Genomic DNA, 18,263 nt, shown 5'->3' on the forward strand with positions numbered 1-18,263 from the left:
CCTCGTAGGTCAAATCGTTATCCAACTGAATTGTTTTCAATGGCATTGTGTCTCTCAAGCGTATGTCAGCCATCTCCACGTGACACTTCTTCAACTGGGAAACGTGGAACACGTCATGAACTCCTGACAATCCTTCAGGTAATTCCAACTTATAGGCCACTTCTCCCATACGCTCCAAAACTCGATATGGTCCTACAAATCGTGGCGCTAACTTTCCTTTAACTCCAAAACGCTTTGTTCCCCGAAGTGGAGATACTCGAAGATAAGCTTTATCTCCGACTTCGTAAACCGTCTCCTTGCGTTTAGAATCTGCATAACTCTTCTGTCTGGACTGAGCTACCTTGAGCCTATCGCGAATCAACTTCACCTTCTGTTCAGACTCTTTAATCAAGTCAGGTCCAAACAACTGGCGGTCTCCAACTTCGTCCCATGACAACGGTATCCTGCACCTCCTTCCATACAAGGCTTCGAAAGGGGTCATCTTTAAACTGGTTTGGTAACTGTTGTTGTAAGAGAACTCTGTATATGGCAAATTGTCGTCCCAACTGGATCCGTAATCTAGCGCACAAGCTCTCAGCATATCCTCTAAAATCTGATTGACTCTCTCGGTCTATCCATCTGTCTGTGGATGAAAAGTTGTACTGAATTCTAGCCTGGTTCCCAAAGTTTTGTCCAACTGCTTTCAGAACTTTGAGGTAAACTGGGTTCCTCTATCTGATACGATACTCCTCGGAACTCCATGCAAACATATGATCCTGGTCATGTATATCTTTGCCAACTTAGCACTGGTGTAAGTGGTCTTTACCGGGATGAAATGAGCTACCTTCGTCAACCGATCGACTATAACCCAAATCGAGTCATAGCCTGAACGAGTCCTGGGTAATCCCGTGATAAAATCCATGCCTAACTTATCCCACTTCCATTCGGGTGTCGGCAATGGTTGTAACAATCCTGCTGGCTTCTGATGCTCTGCCTTTACTCTCTGACATACATCACAAACTGCTACATACTCCGCAATATCCTTCTTCATTCCGGTCCACCAGAAAATATCTTTCAAATCCAAATACATCTTGGTATTTCCTGGGTGAATCGAATATGGTGAATCGTGTGCCTCTTGCAGAATCAACTTCCTAATCTCCGGGTCATTGGGCACATAAACACGGTCTTCAAACCATAGGGTGTCGTGCTCATCCTCACGAAATCCTTTAGCCTTTCCTTTGCTCAGTTTTTCCTTTATAGAGACAATCTCCTTGTCAGTCTTCTGAGCTTCTCTGATTCTATCCATCAAAGTTGACTGAATCTCCAATGCTGCTACATAGCCTCTAGGAACTACTTCCAAACATAGTTCACGAAGATTTTCCGCTAACTCCATTGGTATTTCACCCGTCATTAGTGTATTGACATGGCTCTTGCGGCTTAGTGCGTCAGCTACTATATTAGCCTTTCCGGGATGGTAATGCAATCTCATATCGTAATCCTTGATGAGCTCCAACCATCTCCTTTGTCTGAGGTTTAACTCCTTTTGCGTGAAAATATACTTCAAACTCTTATGATCCATATACACCTCACAATGGTTTCCAATGAGGAAATGTCTCCATGTTTTCAGTGCATGCACTACGGCTGCTAACTCCAAATCATGCGTAGCATAATTCAACTCATGAGGCTTCAGTTGTCTTGAGGCATATGAAACAACTCTCCCTTCCTGCATAAACACTGCTCCAAGTCCTCGACGTGAAGCGTCGCAATACACCTCATAATCTTTGGTCTGGTCTGGCAAAATCAACACTGGTGAAGTAACTAAACATTTCTTCAACTCCTGGAAACTGGCCTCACATTCCTCAGTCCATTTGAACTTGGTATCCTTCTTCAACAATTCAGTCATAGGCTTCGCAATCTTTGAGAAATTCTCAATAAATCTCCGGTAGTATCCTGCGAGTCCCAGAAAACTCCGTATCTCTCCAACCGTGGTCGGTGCTTCCCATTTGGTCACGACATCAATTTTAGCGGGATCTACTGCTATACCTTCTCCAGATATAACGTGTCCGATAAATCCTACTTCCTTCAACCAAAACTCACATTTGCTGAACTTGGCATACAACTGATGTTCTCTGAGCTTTCCAAGTACTACACGCAAATGCTCCTTATGCTCCTCTTCATTCTTCGAGTAAACCAGGATATCATCAATGAACACTACGACGAACTTATCGAAAAACTCCATAAATACTTTGTTCATCATGTTCATAAAATATGCAGGTGCGTTAGTCAGACCAAATGACATAACGGTATACTCGTACAACCCATACCTGGTGGTAAAAGCTGTCTTAGGAACATCCTGTTCTCGAATCTTCAATTGGTGGTATCCTGATCGCAGATCGATCTTGGAAAATACCTTAGCTCCTTGCAATCGATCAAACAGATCATTGATTATTGGTAGTGGGTACTTGTTCTTGATGGTTACTTCATTCAATTCTCGATAATCAACAACCATCCTTAACGATCTATCCTTCATCTCCACTAGAGGTACTGGCGATCCCCAAGGCGAAGAACTTGGGCGAATATATCCTTTATCCAGTAGCTCCTTAATCTACTTCTTAATTTCCACCAGATCTTTTGCTGGCATCCTATATGGTCTCTTTGATATTGGCCCTGTGCCTGGCAATAGCTCAACCAAAAACTCAATATCTCTATCCGGTGGCATGCCTGGCAACTCTTCTGGAAATACTTCAGGAAAATCCTTCACTACTGGTACTTCCTCCTGCACAACTCCTATTAAGCAATTCACTTGAGTCCTCTTCGACACATGTCGGGATACATACTTGATCCTTCTCCCTTCTGGGGTGGTAAGCAAAATTGACTGGCTAGCGCATTCAATATTCCCTTCATACTTTGATAACCAATCCATGCCTAATATCACATCCAATCCTTGGGATTCCAATACTATTAGGTCTGAGGGAAAAACGTAGTTACCAATCCTTAATGGTAACCGATCACACCATCGACTAGCCATATATTCTGCTCCAGGCGAGGTTACTAACATGGGTGACCTAAGGGCTTGGGTTGACAGGTTATACTTATCCACAAATCCCCTTGATATGTATGAATGCGATGCGCCAGTATCAAAAGAACGAGTGCAGTAAATGACTTAACCAAAAGCTTACCTATTACTGCATCAGGCTGAGCTTCAACCTCCTCCACGTTAACGTGGTTCACCTGTCCCCTGTTGAAAGGGTTCGGCTTCTTCCCAGAGCTTCCATTACCATTTCCATTTTGTAATTCAGGACATTCATTGGCATAATGTCCGGTCTTCGAACACTTAAAGCAAGTGACTTGGCTCAGGTCCTTCTTGGCTGGGGTTGATGGGTTGGTGCGGTTCTGGCCATTGCTTCCTCCATTCCCATTACCATTCCTGGTGCCGTTGCGATTGTGCGAGCTACCTCCTCCATGGGTATGCTGAAAATGTCCTCCCGGTCTAGGGGTAAAACGTGGCTTCTGCCGAGCTCCTGAATTGTACTTCCCTTGTCCATACTTCCTCTTGCGGTTCTCAATTTGCTGCTGCTTGCCTTCTATCATAAGGGCACGATCTACCAACTCCTGGTAGTTATTGAAGGTTGCTACCATCAACTACATGCTCAACTCATCATTCAGTCCTTCCAGAAACTTCTCCTGCTTAGCTGCATCTGTAGCTACGTCATCTGGGGCATAACGTGCTAACTTACTAAAGTCCTCCACATACTGGCCAACTGTCCGTCCTCCTTGGCGCAAGTTGCGAAACTCACGCTTCTTCATGGCCATAGCACCTGCTGAAACATGGGCAGTACGAAAAGCCTGCTGAAACTGGTCCCATGTGACAGTGTCGACAGGGAAAGTGACTGTGAAATTCTCCCACCATGATGCTGCGGGTCCTTCAAGCTGATGTGCGGCAAACTTCACCTTCTCCGCATCTGTGCATCCTGCTGTGGTCAACTCTCTAGCTGTCTTGCGGAGCCAATCATATGCTACTATCGGCTCGGTGCTACTGGAAAACACCAGCGGATTCAGCCTAAGGAAACGGGCTAAGTGATCAACAGGTGGTGGTGGTGGTGGGTTGTTGTTATTGTTCCCTTGATTCTGATTCTGGACTAGCAACTGCATCAATGTGTTCTGCTGCTGGATCAACTGGGTGAGCTCCGGTGGAAAGGTAAATCCGGGGTCACGTCTCGGAGGCATCTGAGGGTTTAGAAAAGATGAGATGTAAGAATAGAGGGGGTCTAAAAAGAAAACACTACCCATATGCACATGAGGCAAAAGAAAACAATTCACTTCATTCAATCAAACAAGGGCATACAATCGATCTAACTATCGCAAAAGTGCTCGGACTATTATATTTACATGGTGGACTACTACTACTGATGAGGTGGTCTACTAGAAATATTCTTCGGTTGCAGACTCCATGATATCTGCTCCAGCTTCATCAACATAGTCATCATCGCTTTTGTCTGGATCCGAATCTGTGTCGTCGATGATGATGTAGTCTTCCGGGCTAATCTCCTTGGGTTCTTCATCTTCGTCCACTGATGTAGGGCCTCCCATAAATATTCCGATCTTCATGGTTAGGTCAGCATTCTTGTCCACCAATACTTCAATTTCTTCTTCATAATCTTCACGTGTAGCTTTGAGTTCTTCCTCCAGTTCCTTGATTCTGGTCTTAGCCTTCTTCAGATCTATCATGTCGGCACACATCTGGTTCTCCTGTCGTCGAATTTGCTGGTTTAACTCCTGGATAAAAGCTGCAATTGATCTATCCTTCCGGGTGCTGATCATCTCCCAGTGCTCATCTCGGCGCCCACAAATCTGGTAGATAGTATCCTTGAGATCATTGCGGTAGACTTCTCCAATACGTCCCATGGCGATGTGAGCTGCCATGCTCTTTCCTAGACTCCAAGTTGGTGCATCAAAAGAAAACTCTATGGGCTCTGTGACTGGCATGAACGTTCTTCCTGGAACTTGAACTTGAATCATCCAGCGCTCTTCTTTAGGTAAAGTGGCGTTGTAGGTTCTGGTGAAACTTGGTACTCCTATGTTCAGATATCTCGTGACTTCCTTCAAGTGTCGTCCAAAGGATGTATCTTCATCTGGTTGCATGAATTTGTTCCTTGCATCCGCCATCCTAAAGAGTAGAAAAGATAAGAGGTCAGAAGAGAAGACAGTGAATAGTGATCTAGGTCTTTAGCTTAGTGGTCGTGTCCTACAGTCAGCGTGTGCTCTGATACCATCTCTGTAGCGACCAGACCTCAAACAGTCTGATCTCTGTGCTCCGGTGTCATCCCTGGATCAGTAATGTTGACACCACACAGTACTCGGAGGATTTATAACAGAGTAGCAATCATACACTTATTACATCGAGTGTCTCCAAAGAGAACTTATTACAATAAATATGGCTTAAGGCCATCTAATAACGATAACAGCGGAAGGCTTGGAAGATAAGTGAGTCCATCAACTCCAACGGCATCACTGAGTATAGAACCACGACCTAAAAACTCCTTAATCGTCGTCTGAAAAGTCTGCAACATTAACGTTGTAGCCCGAAATGGGTCAGCACATGGAATATGCTGGCAAGGTAACACATAGAGAGTAATGGAATGAAACTGCTATACTATATGCATATTTGGCTGGTGAAAAGCTCTATGGTTACAGTTTTGTGTAAAGTCAATTTTTCCCTACTGCAAAGGAATAAATTTTATTTAACTATCATGGTGGTTGTTAAACATTGAGAATGGTTGACAGCATCCTCAATCCCAATTAAAGTAATCATCATTAAACAAAACCCAACAAACTTAATTTAGAGTAACATGTTGAGACTCACATGATAATCCAGGTACTAGATACTCAAGATGCCCATAACCGGGGACACGACTAACCATGATTAGTTTAATACACTCTGCAGAGGTTTGTACACTTTTTCCCACAAGACTCGATCGCCTCCGTTTGGTTTCTCGCACTACATGGTGTTTGAGAAGACGGATGAACGAGACATAGTCTTTCAGAAATGCTAGCACCTTACGATCGGGTAGACCGTACCACCTACATCCCCTACATCTGCTAGTCTACCACTGTAAGAGTTCGCACGACTTAGTCAACTATGCTAGAGCCCATAATAGCTTGTGGCTGCACACGGAAGTTTCTAGTATGAATAGTCTCATGATCCCTTTGAGCCTGGGTGGCGGTCCAAAAGAAAACAGGCAAGTCCTGGAATACCCAGGTGCGTCAATCCACCCAGATGTGTATTTAAGTTGCCACCTTAGATAAACCATTAATTAACAAACTCACACCTGTCATGGATATCACTTACCCAATCCACGTCTACTAGCATAGCATGACATAAAAAGCAAACATAGAAATAACTCCCAAAGGTTTGATAATAAACAGGTAATAAGTACTACCTCTACTACTTCCCATCCCACAATTTAATTAGATCATAATCATGCAATGTGTGAGGATTGAACTAATGCAATAAAACTGGGTAGTAGAAAAGGTATGATCAAAGTGTTACTTGCCTTGCTGATGATCAGGGAAACCTAGCGATTCGAAGTAACAAGCGGCGCACTCCGGATACTCTATCGCAAACAAACAAAAAAGCATACAATAAGTACTCATCTAATGCACGGGTAAAACTCAAATAAGATATCTAACCAGAAGGTTCAACTTAAGAATCCGGTTTGCAAAAAGAATCAACTCGAACGAAGAAGCAACGAAAGTCAAACGGCGAAAGAAAACAACTTCGTTCTACTAATCTGGATCTAAGGCAAATTTTACAGTAGCAAAAACTTGTTTAAGTTGGTTAAATGGATAGAGGGTTTCGAGACGAAACCCCAGGCGCTTGAATCGCCTGATTCTGATAAATGAGCGAAAAGTTATACTAAAAAGAAAATCGGATCAGGAATCGCGATCAAAAAAATCACGGATTTAATCCGAGAAAAAGAAAAATGACGAACGTTCGCTAGAACGAACGAACGGACGAACGCTCGCTATTTAAATAAACCGGAAAAACCGATCTATTTAAAAAAAGAAACTAAAAAAACCGACGGTTTTTCAAAATAAAATAAAAAAAACGGCGCGGAAATCGAGGCGGCGGTGGACCTCGGGCTACGTGAGGCGGCGGCGGCGTCCGGCGGGGCGGCGCGGCGGCGGCGACGGCGGGCGTTGGGGGTGGCGGGCGGCGCTAGGGTTCGGCCGGGGCTGGCGCTGGCGCTGGCTTCGGCTGGGCCTCCCCCTGGCTTATATAGCCTAACGGGCCGGGAGTCCTAGTCGGACACGGCCCTAGATCGGTTCGTTTTTTTTAATAATTACGCATAGAATAAAAATAAAAATAAATACTAAATGTACTCCAAAAATCCCGAAATAAATTTTCCCGGACTTTTAAAATCAAGCCTCACAAGGTGAACATTTATTTGGGGCCTAAATGCAATTTTGAAAAACGCACATTTTCCCTAAATTCAAATAAAATACCGAAAAACTCCGAAATAAAATCTTATTTGATTTTATTATTAAATCCTCAATATTTATTTATTTTGGGAAAGTCATTTTATTTCCCTCTCATATTTTTGTAATAGAAATAATTGATGATAAAATAAATAAAATCAAATAACCCTATTCTCAAAATTTGAGAAAACTCAAATATGAAAATAATGAATTCCCAACTCTCTCCGTGGGTCCTTGAGTTGCGTAGAAATTCTATGATCAAAACCAAAAACAAATAAAATATGATATGCAATGATGATCTAATATATAACATTTCAAATTGAAAATTTGGGATGTTACACTCATTTGCTCCTTTTCGGACCACGTCTGGTTTGAGATCCTCTCGTAGATGCGCATGACCTGCAGGCCTCCGGACAATGAAATCGCCCTTCTGGACTGGTGGCACGGCGGCAGACAAGTCACGCCCAAGCCGATGCATAAAGGGCTAGCATCCGCGATGCTCCTCAAGTCCTGGATGATTTGAAAGCACAGGAACAACTGCATCTTGAATGACGAGCGCCCTTCAGTTCACGCCCTAGTTGGTAGAATGAAGGAAGAGACCAGACTTTGGGATACGGTAGGCGCCGTTGGGCTTAGAGTAGTCTTGCCCCCAACCTGGGACGTGCGTACCTGTTCAATACCTGTAACTCTGCCTCCTAGCCTCCTAGGAGGGTTGTAACCTTAAACTCTCTCTTTTTAATGGAAAAAAACGCAAAAGTCCTTTGTGTTTTCTCGGAAAAAAAGTTGCAAGTGACGTCAAGCTTATACTACATGGCATGGTCATAAGCAAGCATAGAGATGTTTTCAGACAGTGGATTGAGATAAATTTGTATTAATACTACCATGAATTTTCCTAGAACAGGCGTTGATCTGTTTTGGCCTGTACTTTACTTGTAAATAGCTTTATTATGAAAGTTATAATAGAACAATGGTTCCACGGTTCATGGTTAAAAAAAAGTTTGCTGGTATATTTCAGTGACACTTGCAGGCAAGTTTATCCAACTTTCGGTAGAAGATATAACTTGGGCCAGTTTTTTTTTGGCCAATTCTCCAAGAATCTTCAACCCCCATTCATTTACAATTCTAACAAATTAGACCCTAGAAGCATCTTCAATAGATGGTCCATATGTAAAAATACCTAACTTTTGGACCGTCTGGAGCAAAAAACGATGCCCCAACAAATAGTCCATATGCAAAAAAAATTAGACCGCGGCCTCCTCATGATGTAAAATACAGCACCTCGTGGTGCAAATTTACATCACGAGGTGCATCTGGTACAAAACCAGCCGCCGCCCGCGAACGCCCAACCGCCACTTCATTTCCTTTCCCGTCCGCGCCCGTCCGCCCGCCCGAAGAACAGTCGGCCGGAATCCGCCGCCGCGACCGCCCAAAACCTCGCCGTCGGTGCCGCCACCACCCCATATCCCCGCCGCCGCCGTCGCCTCCCTCGCCGGTAGCCGGCTCGCAGCCGCCCGGACGCCGCTGAATTGGAAGGCAGCCGACGCGGGATTCGGCGCCTCCGGCGGTCCGGCTGCCACGGTAGGCCTCCGCCGGGTCTTAGGCTGCCGCCGACCTCCTCCCGTCGGCCGTGAGCCTGTCCACGGTCGTTGCGCTAGCCGCACGACCGCCACACCAAGCCCTCTGCCCGGCTGCCAAACTATTCTTTGCCGCCGGCCAAGAGGATGCCAAACTATTCTTTGCCGCCCGCCAAGCTCCTCTTGGCCGGCCTCCAAGCTCATTTCTTATCACCGCCGCCGTCCGGAGCCGACCGCAGCCGTTCGTAGCAGCCAATCCAACCGGCGGCCATCTTCTTCCACCGCGCGCACAAGGTGTTCGACGGAATTCCCCAAGGTAAAACAATGACGAAACTTGATGATTTAACTTGGGATTGGATAGTATGTTTGACGGTGGTCGTGTGCATTGTAGATGAGCTCGGTTGACTCCTCTTTCGTGGATGATTCATCGTAGGACGAGGAATTTGATTTGCATGAAGAAGAGGAGATTGCTATGCTAGTGGTCATGCACAAGAGGAAGAAATCGAAGCACGGTGGTTCCGTTTATGGTCGTGCGTTCATTCGGAGAGAACGGATTGATGCGCACAAACGGTTGGTGCGCAACTACTTTGCATCATCACCTATTTTTCCGGAGAATTACTTTCGACGCCGTTTCAGAATGTCGAAAGACTTGTTCTTCCGCATTTGCAATGAAGTGAAGCGGCATAATCCAGTCTTCGAGCAGAGAAGGAACTGTGCCGGGTTGCTTGGCCATAGCATTGAGCAGAAGGTCACTGCCACTTTGCGCATGATGACATATGGTGTTTCGGCAGATTACATTGATGACAACTTGGCGATGGCAGAGAGCACTTCTATCTTCTATGTCAAGCAATTTGCAATAACTATGGTAGAAGTGTTCGGTCCACAGTACTTGAGAGCACCCAATGCTCAAGACACTTAGAGGCTTTTGGAGATGAACAAAGCTCGAGGGTTTCCAGGTATGCTCGGGTCTGTGGATTGCATGCATTGGAAATGGAAGAATTATCCAAAAGCATGGCATGGACAATTCAAGGGTCGTGGAAAGGATGCCACTATCATTTTTGAGGCAGTTGCTGATCATGAAACATGGATTTGGCATGCATATTTTGATATGCCCGATTCTTGCAATGACATCAACGTGCTCGACCGCTCACCTCTCTTTGCCAACTTAGCAAATGGAAAAGCATCACCGGTGACCTTCGAAGCAAATGGCCACACCTACAACTATGGGTACTATCTTGCAGATGGAATCTATCCGAGGTGGAGTACATTCGTCAAGCCGGTTCCAAAACCTGAAGGTAAGAAAGAACTTGTCTTTCATAATGCACAAGCGGCGGCTAGAAAAGATGTTGAGAGGGCATTTGAGATTTTGCAATCCCAATTTGCTATTGTGCGAGGATCATCTAGATTTTGGGATCAAAATATCCTTTGATACATCATGACCGCTTGCGTGATCATGCATAATATGATCATTGAGAACAAGCTGGAAAAAATTTATATTACAACTTCTATCAGTTGATGGGCATTCGTGTTAACCCCATGCGCAAAGAGGAGCGCATCAGACGTTTCATGAAGGCGTACAGCGAGATTAGAGACACCGATGTGCATGACCAACTCCGGAAAGATTTGATGGAAGAGCATTAAAAATGGCATGTCGAAAGATCCGCATAGATTCATTATTTGTTTGTTCAAAACTATTATGTTGTATTGTGCAAAACTATGTTGTATTTATGTTGCATTTCATCTCCTGGATCTAAAGAACTATGTAATAATTTGATATTGTGGACATGAAATTTTTTTATGTTGTTTTAAAACATGTTTTATGCAATATGTGTGGCTGTACAATGGCTGAACAACAGCCGCGCGGCTGCTGGCCGGTTTTGGACCATGAATTTGGACCATCTATTGGAGTTGCTCTTTTGAACCATGAATTTGGACCATCTGTTGAAGTTGGCCTTTTTTGGAGCTCCAAAAAGCATTTTTTGGTGGTCCAAATTTTACATCTCCGGTTTTGGACCGTCAAAATTTGAACCATCTATTGAAGATGCTCTAACTAAGATTAGCAATCGGATGGGAGTTGAAGATTATAGGAGAAGCTGGGGAGGGGGCCGATTCTCCCGGAATAAACCAAACTGGCCCATAAACATCGGGAGGGGAGGAACTTTGGATGTTAACAGACCGCCCATTGGTGAAGATTACAGCGGACACCACACCCATTGCCCATGTAAACAAAAAATACACCATCTATATGAACAATATATGGCACAGATATAATTCAGTCGAGTACAAAAAAGCTGTGGTCTTTGTCCAAATGTAAACGAAAATCAACTCATCGCTAAATGAATACAAGGGTCTGGGGTTAAAAAGAACAATGGCTTATGGCCAGGAAAAGCAAAAAAAAAAAAACACCACAACTCCAATGGGCTTCTCTTCTAATAAAAGTCCAGCTAGGAGTACATGGGTTCGCGTGCAGCTTCAACGAAGCAAACATCTTGCCATGCCACACAAGTTCTTACCCTCCCTGAGATAGACCAACCATATAATCCATGAGCAGAAACCTGCACTGAAGTAAGAACATAAGCAACGGTTTGACAGATAATCAAAGTTCAAAAAGGCGCTATTAATCATGCGCTTATGCATGCCTACGCACAAGGTGCTGGCATAACGCCTCGCTTTGGCCATGTGCGCTCAGAAACGCATGACTAGGCTGAGCACCTTTCCTGCTGAAGCACGATTAGGCGCGTGGAATGCCAGAAATCACGTGTAATGGCGCAGAACGGCGGGAAGGGGGTCAGCAGGAATTAGAAGGCGAGGCAGGCAGGCGCGGGACGAGAGCCAAAAGCCCAAAATTATGGCTCGTCTAGGGTTAACCTTGGCTCTCCTCTCCTTGCGTCGCCGGGCCTTCCTTGCGTCGCCGGGCCTTCCTCGCGCCGCCACAGATCTGAAGCTCGTCCTCGCCTCGGTCGGAACTCCTTCGTCTCGCACCCTCCTCACGCCGCCGGCTGCTGGACGCCGACCTTGCCCGCCACGGATCTCGCGCCCCTCCTCGTGCTCTTCTTCTTTTCAGGCAGGCAAACCCCGTGAGCCCTCCCCGTCTCCCCCTTTGAGCTATCTGCCTCGGTGCCTCCCTCTCCTCTTTTGTCTTGGTTTGCTGTTGGTGCTGCTATTTTGCTGCTGCTCACTGCTGGTGCTGCTCCCTCTGTTGCTGGTCATGCTCTGTCGCTGGCTGGCTAGCTACTGCTACTCAAATTTGGTGCCACTAGCTGCTAGCTGCTGTTGTTGGCTGCGCTAATGTGTGGTGCACTTGTGCTGTGCTGTTGTGTTGTGTATTTGTGATGTGCTGCTTTGTTGTGATGTGCTTGTGCTATTAGCTATGTATGGCTATAATCTGCTATTAGTATATACGTGAGCACATGGCTATGAGAGCGATATACTGACAAGGTATTTATCTGTTCAATGATTATATCCCACTCCAAGTTACATTTTAGTTGTATATAGATGGGCACATGGCTATAATCTGCTACATGGAGAGCTATGTATTGACATTCCTATGTTTTCCCAGCTGAAAACTACTTCCCCAGCGATCCCAGCTATGTCCTGCTGGCTTGTCCGTATGGTGTCAGTACAGTAAAAAAAAAATTTGCGGGTGGTGTCAGTACAGTATTGTACAGGATCAGTACAGTATTGTACGGGATACTTAGGCGCGCGCCTAAGCAGCGCATAAGCAAGCTAGGCGCAAGTAGGTCCCAAAACGAACAATTTATGCCTAGTGCCTTTTTGAACTTTGCAGATAATGTGAGTAGGTCAGGTGATTTTATCTCCTGGAGAAAGAAGTTGATATGTGGGAATTATGAGGTAGTCATATCACAAAGAACCTAAAACCCTTCCATAAAAATAATTAGGTAAAATGATATGCATCTCACTTAATTACATATGCTATTTGTAAACTGCTAACCTGAAGCACATTTTAATGGATGGTGACAGCTTATACTTCATGTAAGAGCAGAACAGAGTACTTGTGATGTAGAGATATGGTTATTCATGTCAGAGCAAGATGTGCCAGATGATCAAAAAGTTAAGATATGCTGTGGCTTACATCCTCAATCAGTAGCAACTTTCTTCCTTGCTGCCCTTGCATTATCATACTCAAACTTGAGCACATCTTGAATATGTGAAGTATCCTTGATATAAAACCACCTCCCAATTGCGCTCTCCTCAATCATTGGGAAGTATTGAGCAAGAATGGTGTTGGCGAACCAGTACCAGATAGCACCAAATACAAGGCCGACTACTGCTCCTGCGAAAACCTAATGAACCCATCAAATTGAAATATCTGTCAGTTTTTTAGTGGCAGTCATGACATTTATAAAAGCAATAAAACCAACAATGTTCCAAACAAGCAGGTATGCAGGGAGACCACCAACTTTTCTCAAGGATGATGCCATTAAGCCGAATCACACTGCTGATTCAGGAACAAGTATACTATGAAGAGAGAATACCCAACTTTCAAGTACATATCCACCCAAAATGTAATTGTCCTATGGTTCAAATTCATATGCAAACAGATAGGTCCAACAGATTAACCATATGAATTTCATTCACCTATTGAGTCCATAAGGATAGCGCTTTAGCTGTAATTTTTGTGCTTTCAAAGAAATATTCTTGAGTTTTAGATCCGAATGATTCAATTGATGGATTTCAACCAATTGAAATTCAAATGCAAACAGATACGCAAATTCTAATGTGAATAATCCCTATGGTTTCAACCATACAAACTTTCCCTATGAAGGCCCTTCGGATCAAAGGAATGAAAGCGCCAAAATTCATATGTATTGCTTTCCACCCAATCCCATATGATTGATTCATAGAAAGGTTAGATCACTTTTTTTATTCCTTCGATTCCTGTAGGATATCAATTAGTATCCCAGTGTTTTGCAAATCCTGCATTTCGAAGAAGTCTTAAATTATCTGACTGTAATGCCCAATCATTGGCTAAAAGTGCATCAATCAATAATCAAAATCCCATCGCGTCCGCGCAGATCGGATCCGAAATTCAGGGGCTCTGACCTGCGGGACGGTGTGGTAGCCGAGATACACCCTGGAGAGCATGGTGAGGAACGCGAGAGGCCATGAGAAGGCGGCCATGACGCGGCTCGCCGGCGACCGCCGGAGCACGAAGAGCGAGAGGTAGGTGGCGAAGAAGAAGGTGTACTGCGCGTGGCTGGACGGCCACCCGTGGGAGTCGCAGGTCTCGAGCAGCTCGCACGAGACCGGGCGGGACTGCGCGACGGAGTGCTTGATGAGCTCGTTGAGGACCTGCGAGACGAGGAGCCCCAAGGCGAAGCAGATGCCCTGCAGCTCGCGGCGGAACATGAAGTGGGAGATGAAGCCGCCGAGGCTGATGAAGACGGGGATTAGGGAGACCCACGCGAGGAAGAGGCCAACCCTGTCGCCCCGGTGGTAGCGGACGTGGGTGAGCGTGATGGCCTTGAGCGCCGGCGGCACCGACGCGGCCATCTCCTGGTACTCCCCGGCCCCGGACATGGCTCCGCCGCAGAGCTCGCTTTCTTTTTCCTCTCTTCTTCGATTGGGGTATCGCGTATAGGGGATCTGCGCGTTGCGCTTTTCGGGCGGGGCGTGAAGACGCGTGCGCGTGCCAGAAGAAGTGGGGCGTGGACGGTAGACGCGTGGGGTGGGGGTGGGGTACAAGGAGAAGCCTAGAGCTACGGATGAATCTGATGATCCAGATTGAGTTGGTTCAGGCGCCATTTTCAGCAGGTCTCTTTTTCTTCCGCATGGAGAAAACTTACACCTATAAGAACACGAAAGCACATCCAACTACCCGTAAAAAAAAAGCACATCCAACTAAGCATTGTCTAATTTTTTTTGAGAAAGGGGTTTTCTCCTGCCTTATTTTTATTTAAAACAAGGCAAGCAAAACACACGACTGTTTACAACACTCGGGCTATAGCCAAAGTAGTTGAGCTTGATAAGATTCACAAGCACAACTAACAACATGAGCAAAGAAAATTCAACAACAAAAGCTATCTATTACATAATCATCAGCGTCAGCTGGAATGGGCTCTTGGATAGAAGTTCTGTTGATCAATCCCTGCACCCACATTATTCTTCGTCACCAAACGATCCTTAGGAGCTCTCCTCTTCTTCAATCCAGCAGTAGCAGGCAGTCTTTCATTATTTTTGATTGAGAATCCAAGCATATAATCATCCATCTATGAAGGAGCACACTTACTCTACTCAAAAGAATTCAGATTTCTTTCCACACAACTCCATGAAAACACAACTCATTTATCATAGCCCATAAGCTCCAGATGAAGGCGACACAAGCCATAACTATAACATATTCCTTATTATCTCTATCCCACAAAGAAGATAATTCATTTATATTGTCAAGAGAGATAAAAGTGAAAAGCTTCAACAATATCTTTCGAAATATGTCTTGCAATAATGCAACCAAAAAGCAAGTGATCGGCAATATTCATACTCATTATAAAAAAGACAAGTTAAATCAGCAAAGTGTTCTCTTTTACTCAAATAGTCTCTGGTAAGGATTTTGATATGAACCATCAACTAAACAAACACAATATATCTTTGTGGAACAATTATTTTTCCAAATTTGTCCCGGCCAGGGGTAGAAACCCCACCCCATTTGATTTTGTTGTAAAAGAATATAGTAGGATAAATCCTATAAGCTTCAAGAGTCCAAAAAGTTTATCGGCGTCATCAAGAGGTATAAAGTGAGGGTTTTCTATTTTCATGCCCTTGGTTGCTTAGTTGTGCTCAGTTTTACCCCAGTCATCTAACATTGCTCACTTTTCTCCTCCCTCCTTCACCCCTACTCACAAAAGCCCAAACGGAGCAAGGTCGTCCAGTAAAAGCCTTTAACCATTACCTCTTGGCGAGCGGGGCACGTTATATCCTGGCAGGTGGGGTCGGGCCACTCTCTCTCTCCCCATAGTGGTGACGCGTTAAATCCTGACAGGTGGGACCGAGGTAAATTATGGCAGGTGGGGCCGAGGCAACTGAGGTAGCTTATGACAGGTAAGGCCAAGGCAACATATGACAGGTCGGGTCTGTTCTCTCTCTCATTTGTGAACGGCAGACCGCACACTACCTTGAGCAACACCCCCACCTCCCAAAGACTAGCCATTGTCGCAGCCTGCCTGCATCGCAGGCTCTGACTCCAGCAGTGAACTACGGATGACAACGCTGAACGTCCGCCACAACACCAATAGTCTTTCCTCTGCCCGCATTGTCCCTCAAAGCCCAACCAACTGCATGTAGAGCTCCCGCCCCGATGATCTAGATTCTTCTGCCATCGAAGAGTGACCAACGACATCGTGGCATTGCTCGCATTTCTTAGTAAGCTCTTCAATCATGATCCGCCCACCGTATTCAAGCCCTTCGGGACCCCTTTCCCATAAACTCATCTGAAACCCTAATTTTAGGTGCGCCTTTGCGGTCAATATCTGGTCGAAGTGGGCACACCAGCGAGGGAGGGGATTCTATCATGTCCTGCCACGTTCATCTACAACGGATTTGGGGAAGTGCAGGTAGTTAGTGGGCATCCATTTTGCATCATGTTTTTTATTGTTATTTATATTTTAAGTTATATTTCACTTTTAAGTGCTATTCTAATGCGCTTTCTCTCGTAAATTGCAAGTTCTATCATAAGAGGGAGATTGCGGGCAACTGGAATTCTGGACCTGAAAAGAGCTACAACAGAGATAGCTATTCTCCGGTGCTCCAAATGACCTAAAATTTTATGGGAGATTTATTTTGGAATATATAAAAAATACTGGAAGAAAAAGATCCCTGAGGGGGCCCACCAGTGAGCCTAGGGTGCGTCACTTGAGCTTGTGCGACCACCAGCAAGCCTCCGAGGCTCATCTTCTCCTATATGAAGCCAATTGCCATAGAAAAATAAATAAGAGGAAGACTTTCGGGACGAAGCTCCGCGGTCTTGAGGCGAAACCTGGGCAGGAGCACTTTTGCTCTCCGGCGGAGCGATTCTGCCAAGGATACTTCCCTCCGTGAGGGGGGAAATCGAGCCATCATCACCACCAACGTTCCTCTCATCGTGGAAGGACTCATCTCCATCAACATTTCACCAGCACCATCTCATCTCTAAACCCTACACTACTAGGGAAAAGGCTAGCAGCAGCGCGGGTTTTAGGCCTATCAGCAGCGCGAGTACCCGCGCTACCAATAAGGCGCTACAGCTAACTCTTAGTAGTAGCGATGCATGTACCCGCGCTACCACTATTGACTATAGCAGCAGCGCTTTTCAGGAACGCACTGCTATTACTTAGCTGTAGCGATTTCCCGGTCCAGCGCTACTGTTATATCTTTCACCATTTCCCCATTCCGGCTTCGATAAACTGCAATTTCCAGATACTAGGTACTACTAGATATCAATTTCATAAAGCATTATAGGTACTAGGTAGTACTCCCTCGGTTCGAAATTACTCGTCGTGGTTTTAGTTCAAATTTGAACTCAAACCACGACGAGTAATTTGGAACCGAGGGAGTACTAGATAACAATTTCATATATACTCAACATGCATCCTCAAGCAGTACAAGGTGACATCGACGGCAATCATCATATTTAGTTCTAGATGATATCGACGGTGATCATCATATGTAGTTCTACATGATATCGACGACGATCATCATATGTAGTTCTAGATGATATAGCCACATACACATATGTAGTTCTAGATGATATCAACGACGATCATCATCCTCAAGCCTGGGCGGTGGGTGTTCCTGATAGTAATTAGGATGGCCTATCCAGCATGAAGATTCTTGCCAATGAGGAATCTCTTCCACCCAACCGAGTTCAAGTGTGTGCGACCATCTGTGCCCATGCGGTAAGTACATGTGGTGACGGAGCCCCTTGCGGTAAGGCGTAGTCCAACTGAGCCTTCTTCATCAGGCTCGATACCACAACTCACAGATAGGTTCTTTGGCAATCTCTGAATAAGAAAAACATATCAATTAATAAATAGCCTAAGCATGTGATCAGACTCTACACTAAAGTATATCATCGACTAGATTTGTAAGTATGACAATACAACATGTATATATCATCAAATTACTACATGCAGTACATGTCAGGCGGGTCACGAATGGCACCCCGACAAAGTCATCACGTGGCGGAATTATGTCCCATAGGTTGCACACCTCCTCCTCGCTCAGCCTCATTCTTTG

At 45.1% G+C, this 18,263-nt stretch overlaps 1 protein-coding gene across 4 annotated transcripts; it reads right to left on the bottom strand.

Annotated features, from left to right (window-relative positions):
- Nucleotides 1-11,254: 11,254 nt before the first annotated feature.
- LOC123190045 (lipid phosphate phosphatase gamma) lies at nucleotides 11,255-14,725 on the bottom strand. 4 transcript variants are annotated; one of them, XR_006496099.1, is made up of 3 exons: nucleotides 14,097-14,725; nucleotides 13,126-13,970; nucleotides 11,255-11,587 (listed from the first exon to the last, which is right to left on the bottom strand). XR_006496099.1 is itself a non-coding variant. In XM_044602602.1 (3 exons), exons 1-2 carry the CDS (start codon nucleotides 14,571-14,573, stop codon nucleotides 13,130-13,132), a joined length of 684 nt encoding a protein of 227 aa, XP_044458537.1. In that variant the 5' UTR covers nucleotides 14,574-14,723; the 3' UTR covers nucleotides 11,255-11,587; nucleotides 13,126-13,129. The 4 variants fall into 4 exon arrangements, 2 of the variants coding, with proteins under 2 accessions (XP_044458537.1, XP_044458536.1); XR_006496100.1 differs by having other exon boundaries at nucleotides 11,255-11,592; XM_044602602.1 differs by having other exon boundaries at nucleotides 13,126-13,336; nucleotides 14,097-14,723.
- Between the last annotated feature and the right edge of the window lie 3,538 nt (nucleotides 14,726-18,263).

Source organism: Triticum aestivum, chromosome 2A (genome assembly GCF_018294505.1).
Source record: "Triticum aestivum cultivar Chinese Spring chromosome 2A, IWGSC CS RefSeq v2.1, whole genome shotgun sequence".
NCBI classification, from domain to species: domain Eukaryota; kingdom Viridiplantae; phylum Streptophyta; class Magnoliopsida; order Poales; family Poaceae; genus Triticum; species Triticum aestivum.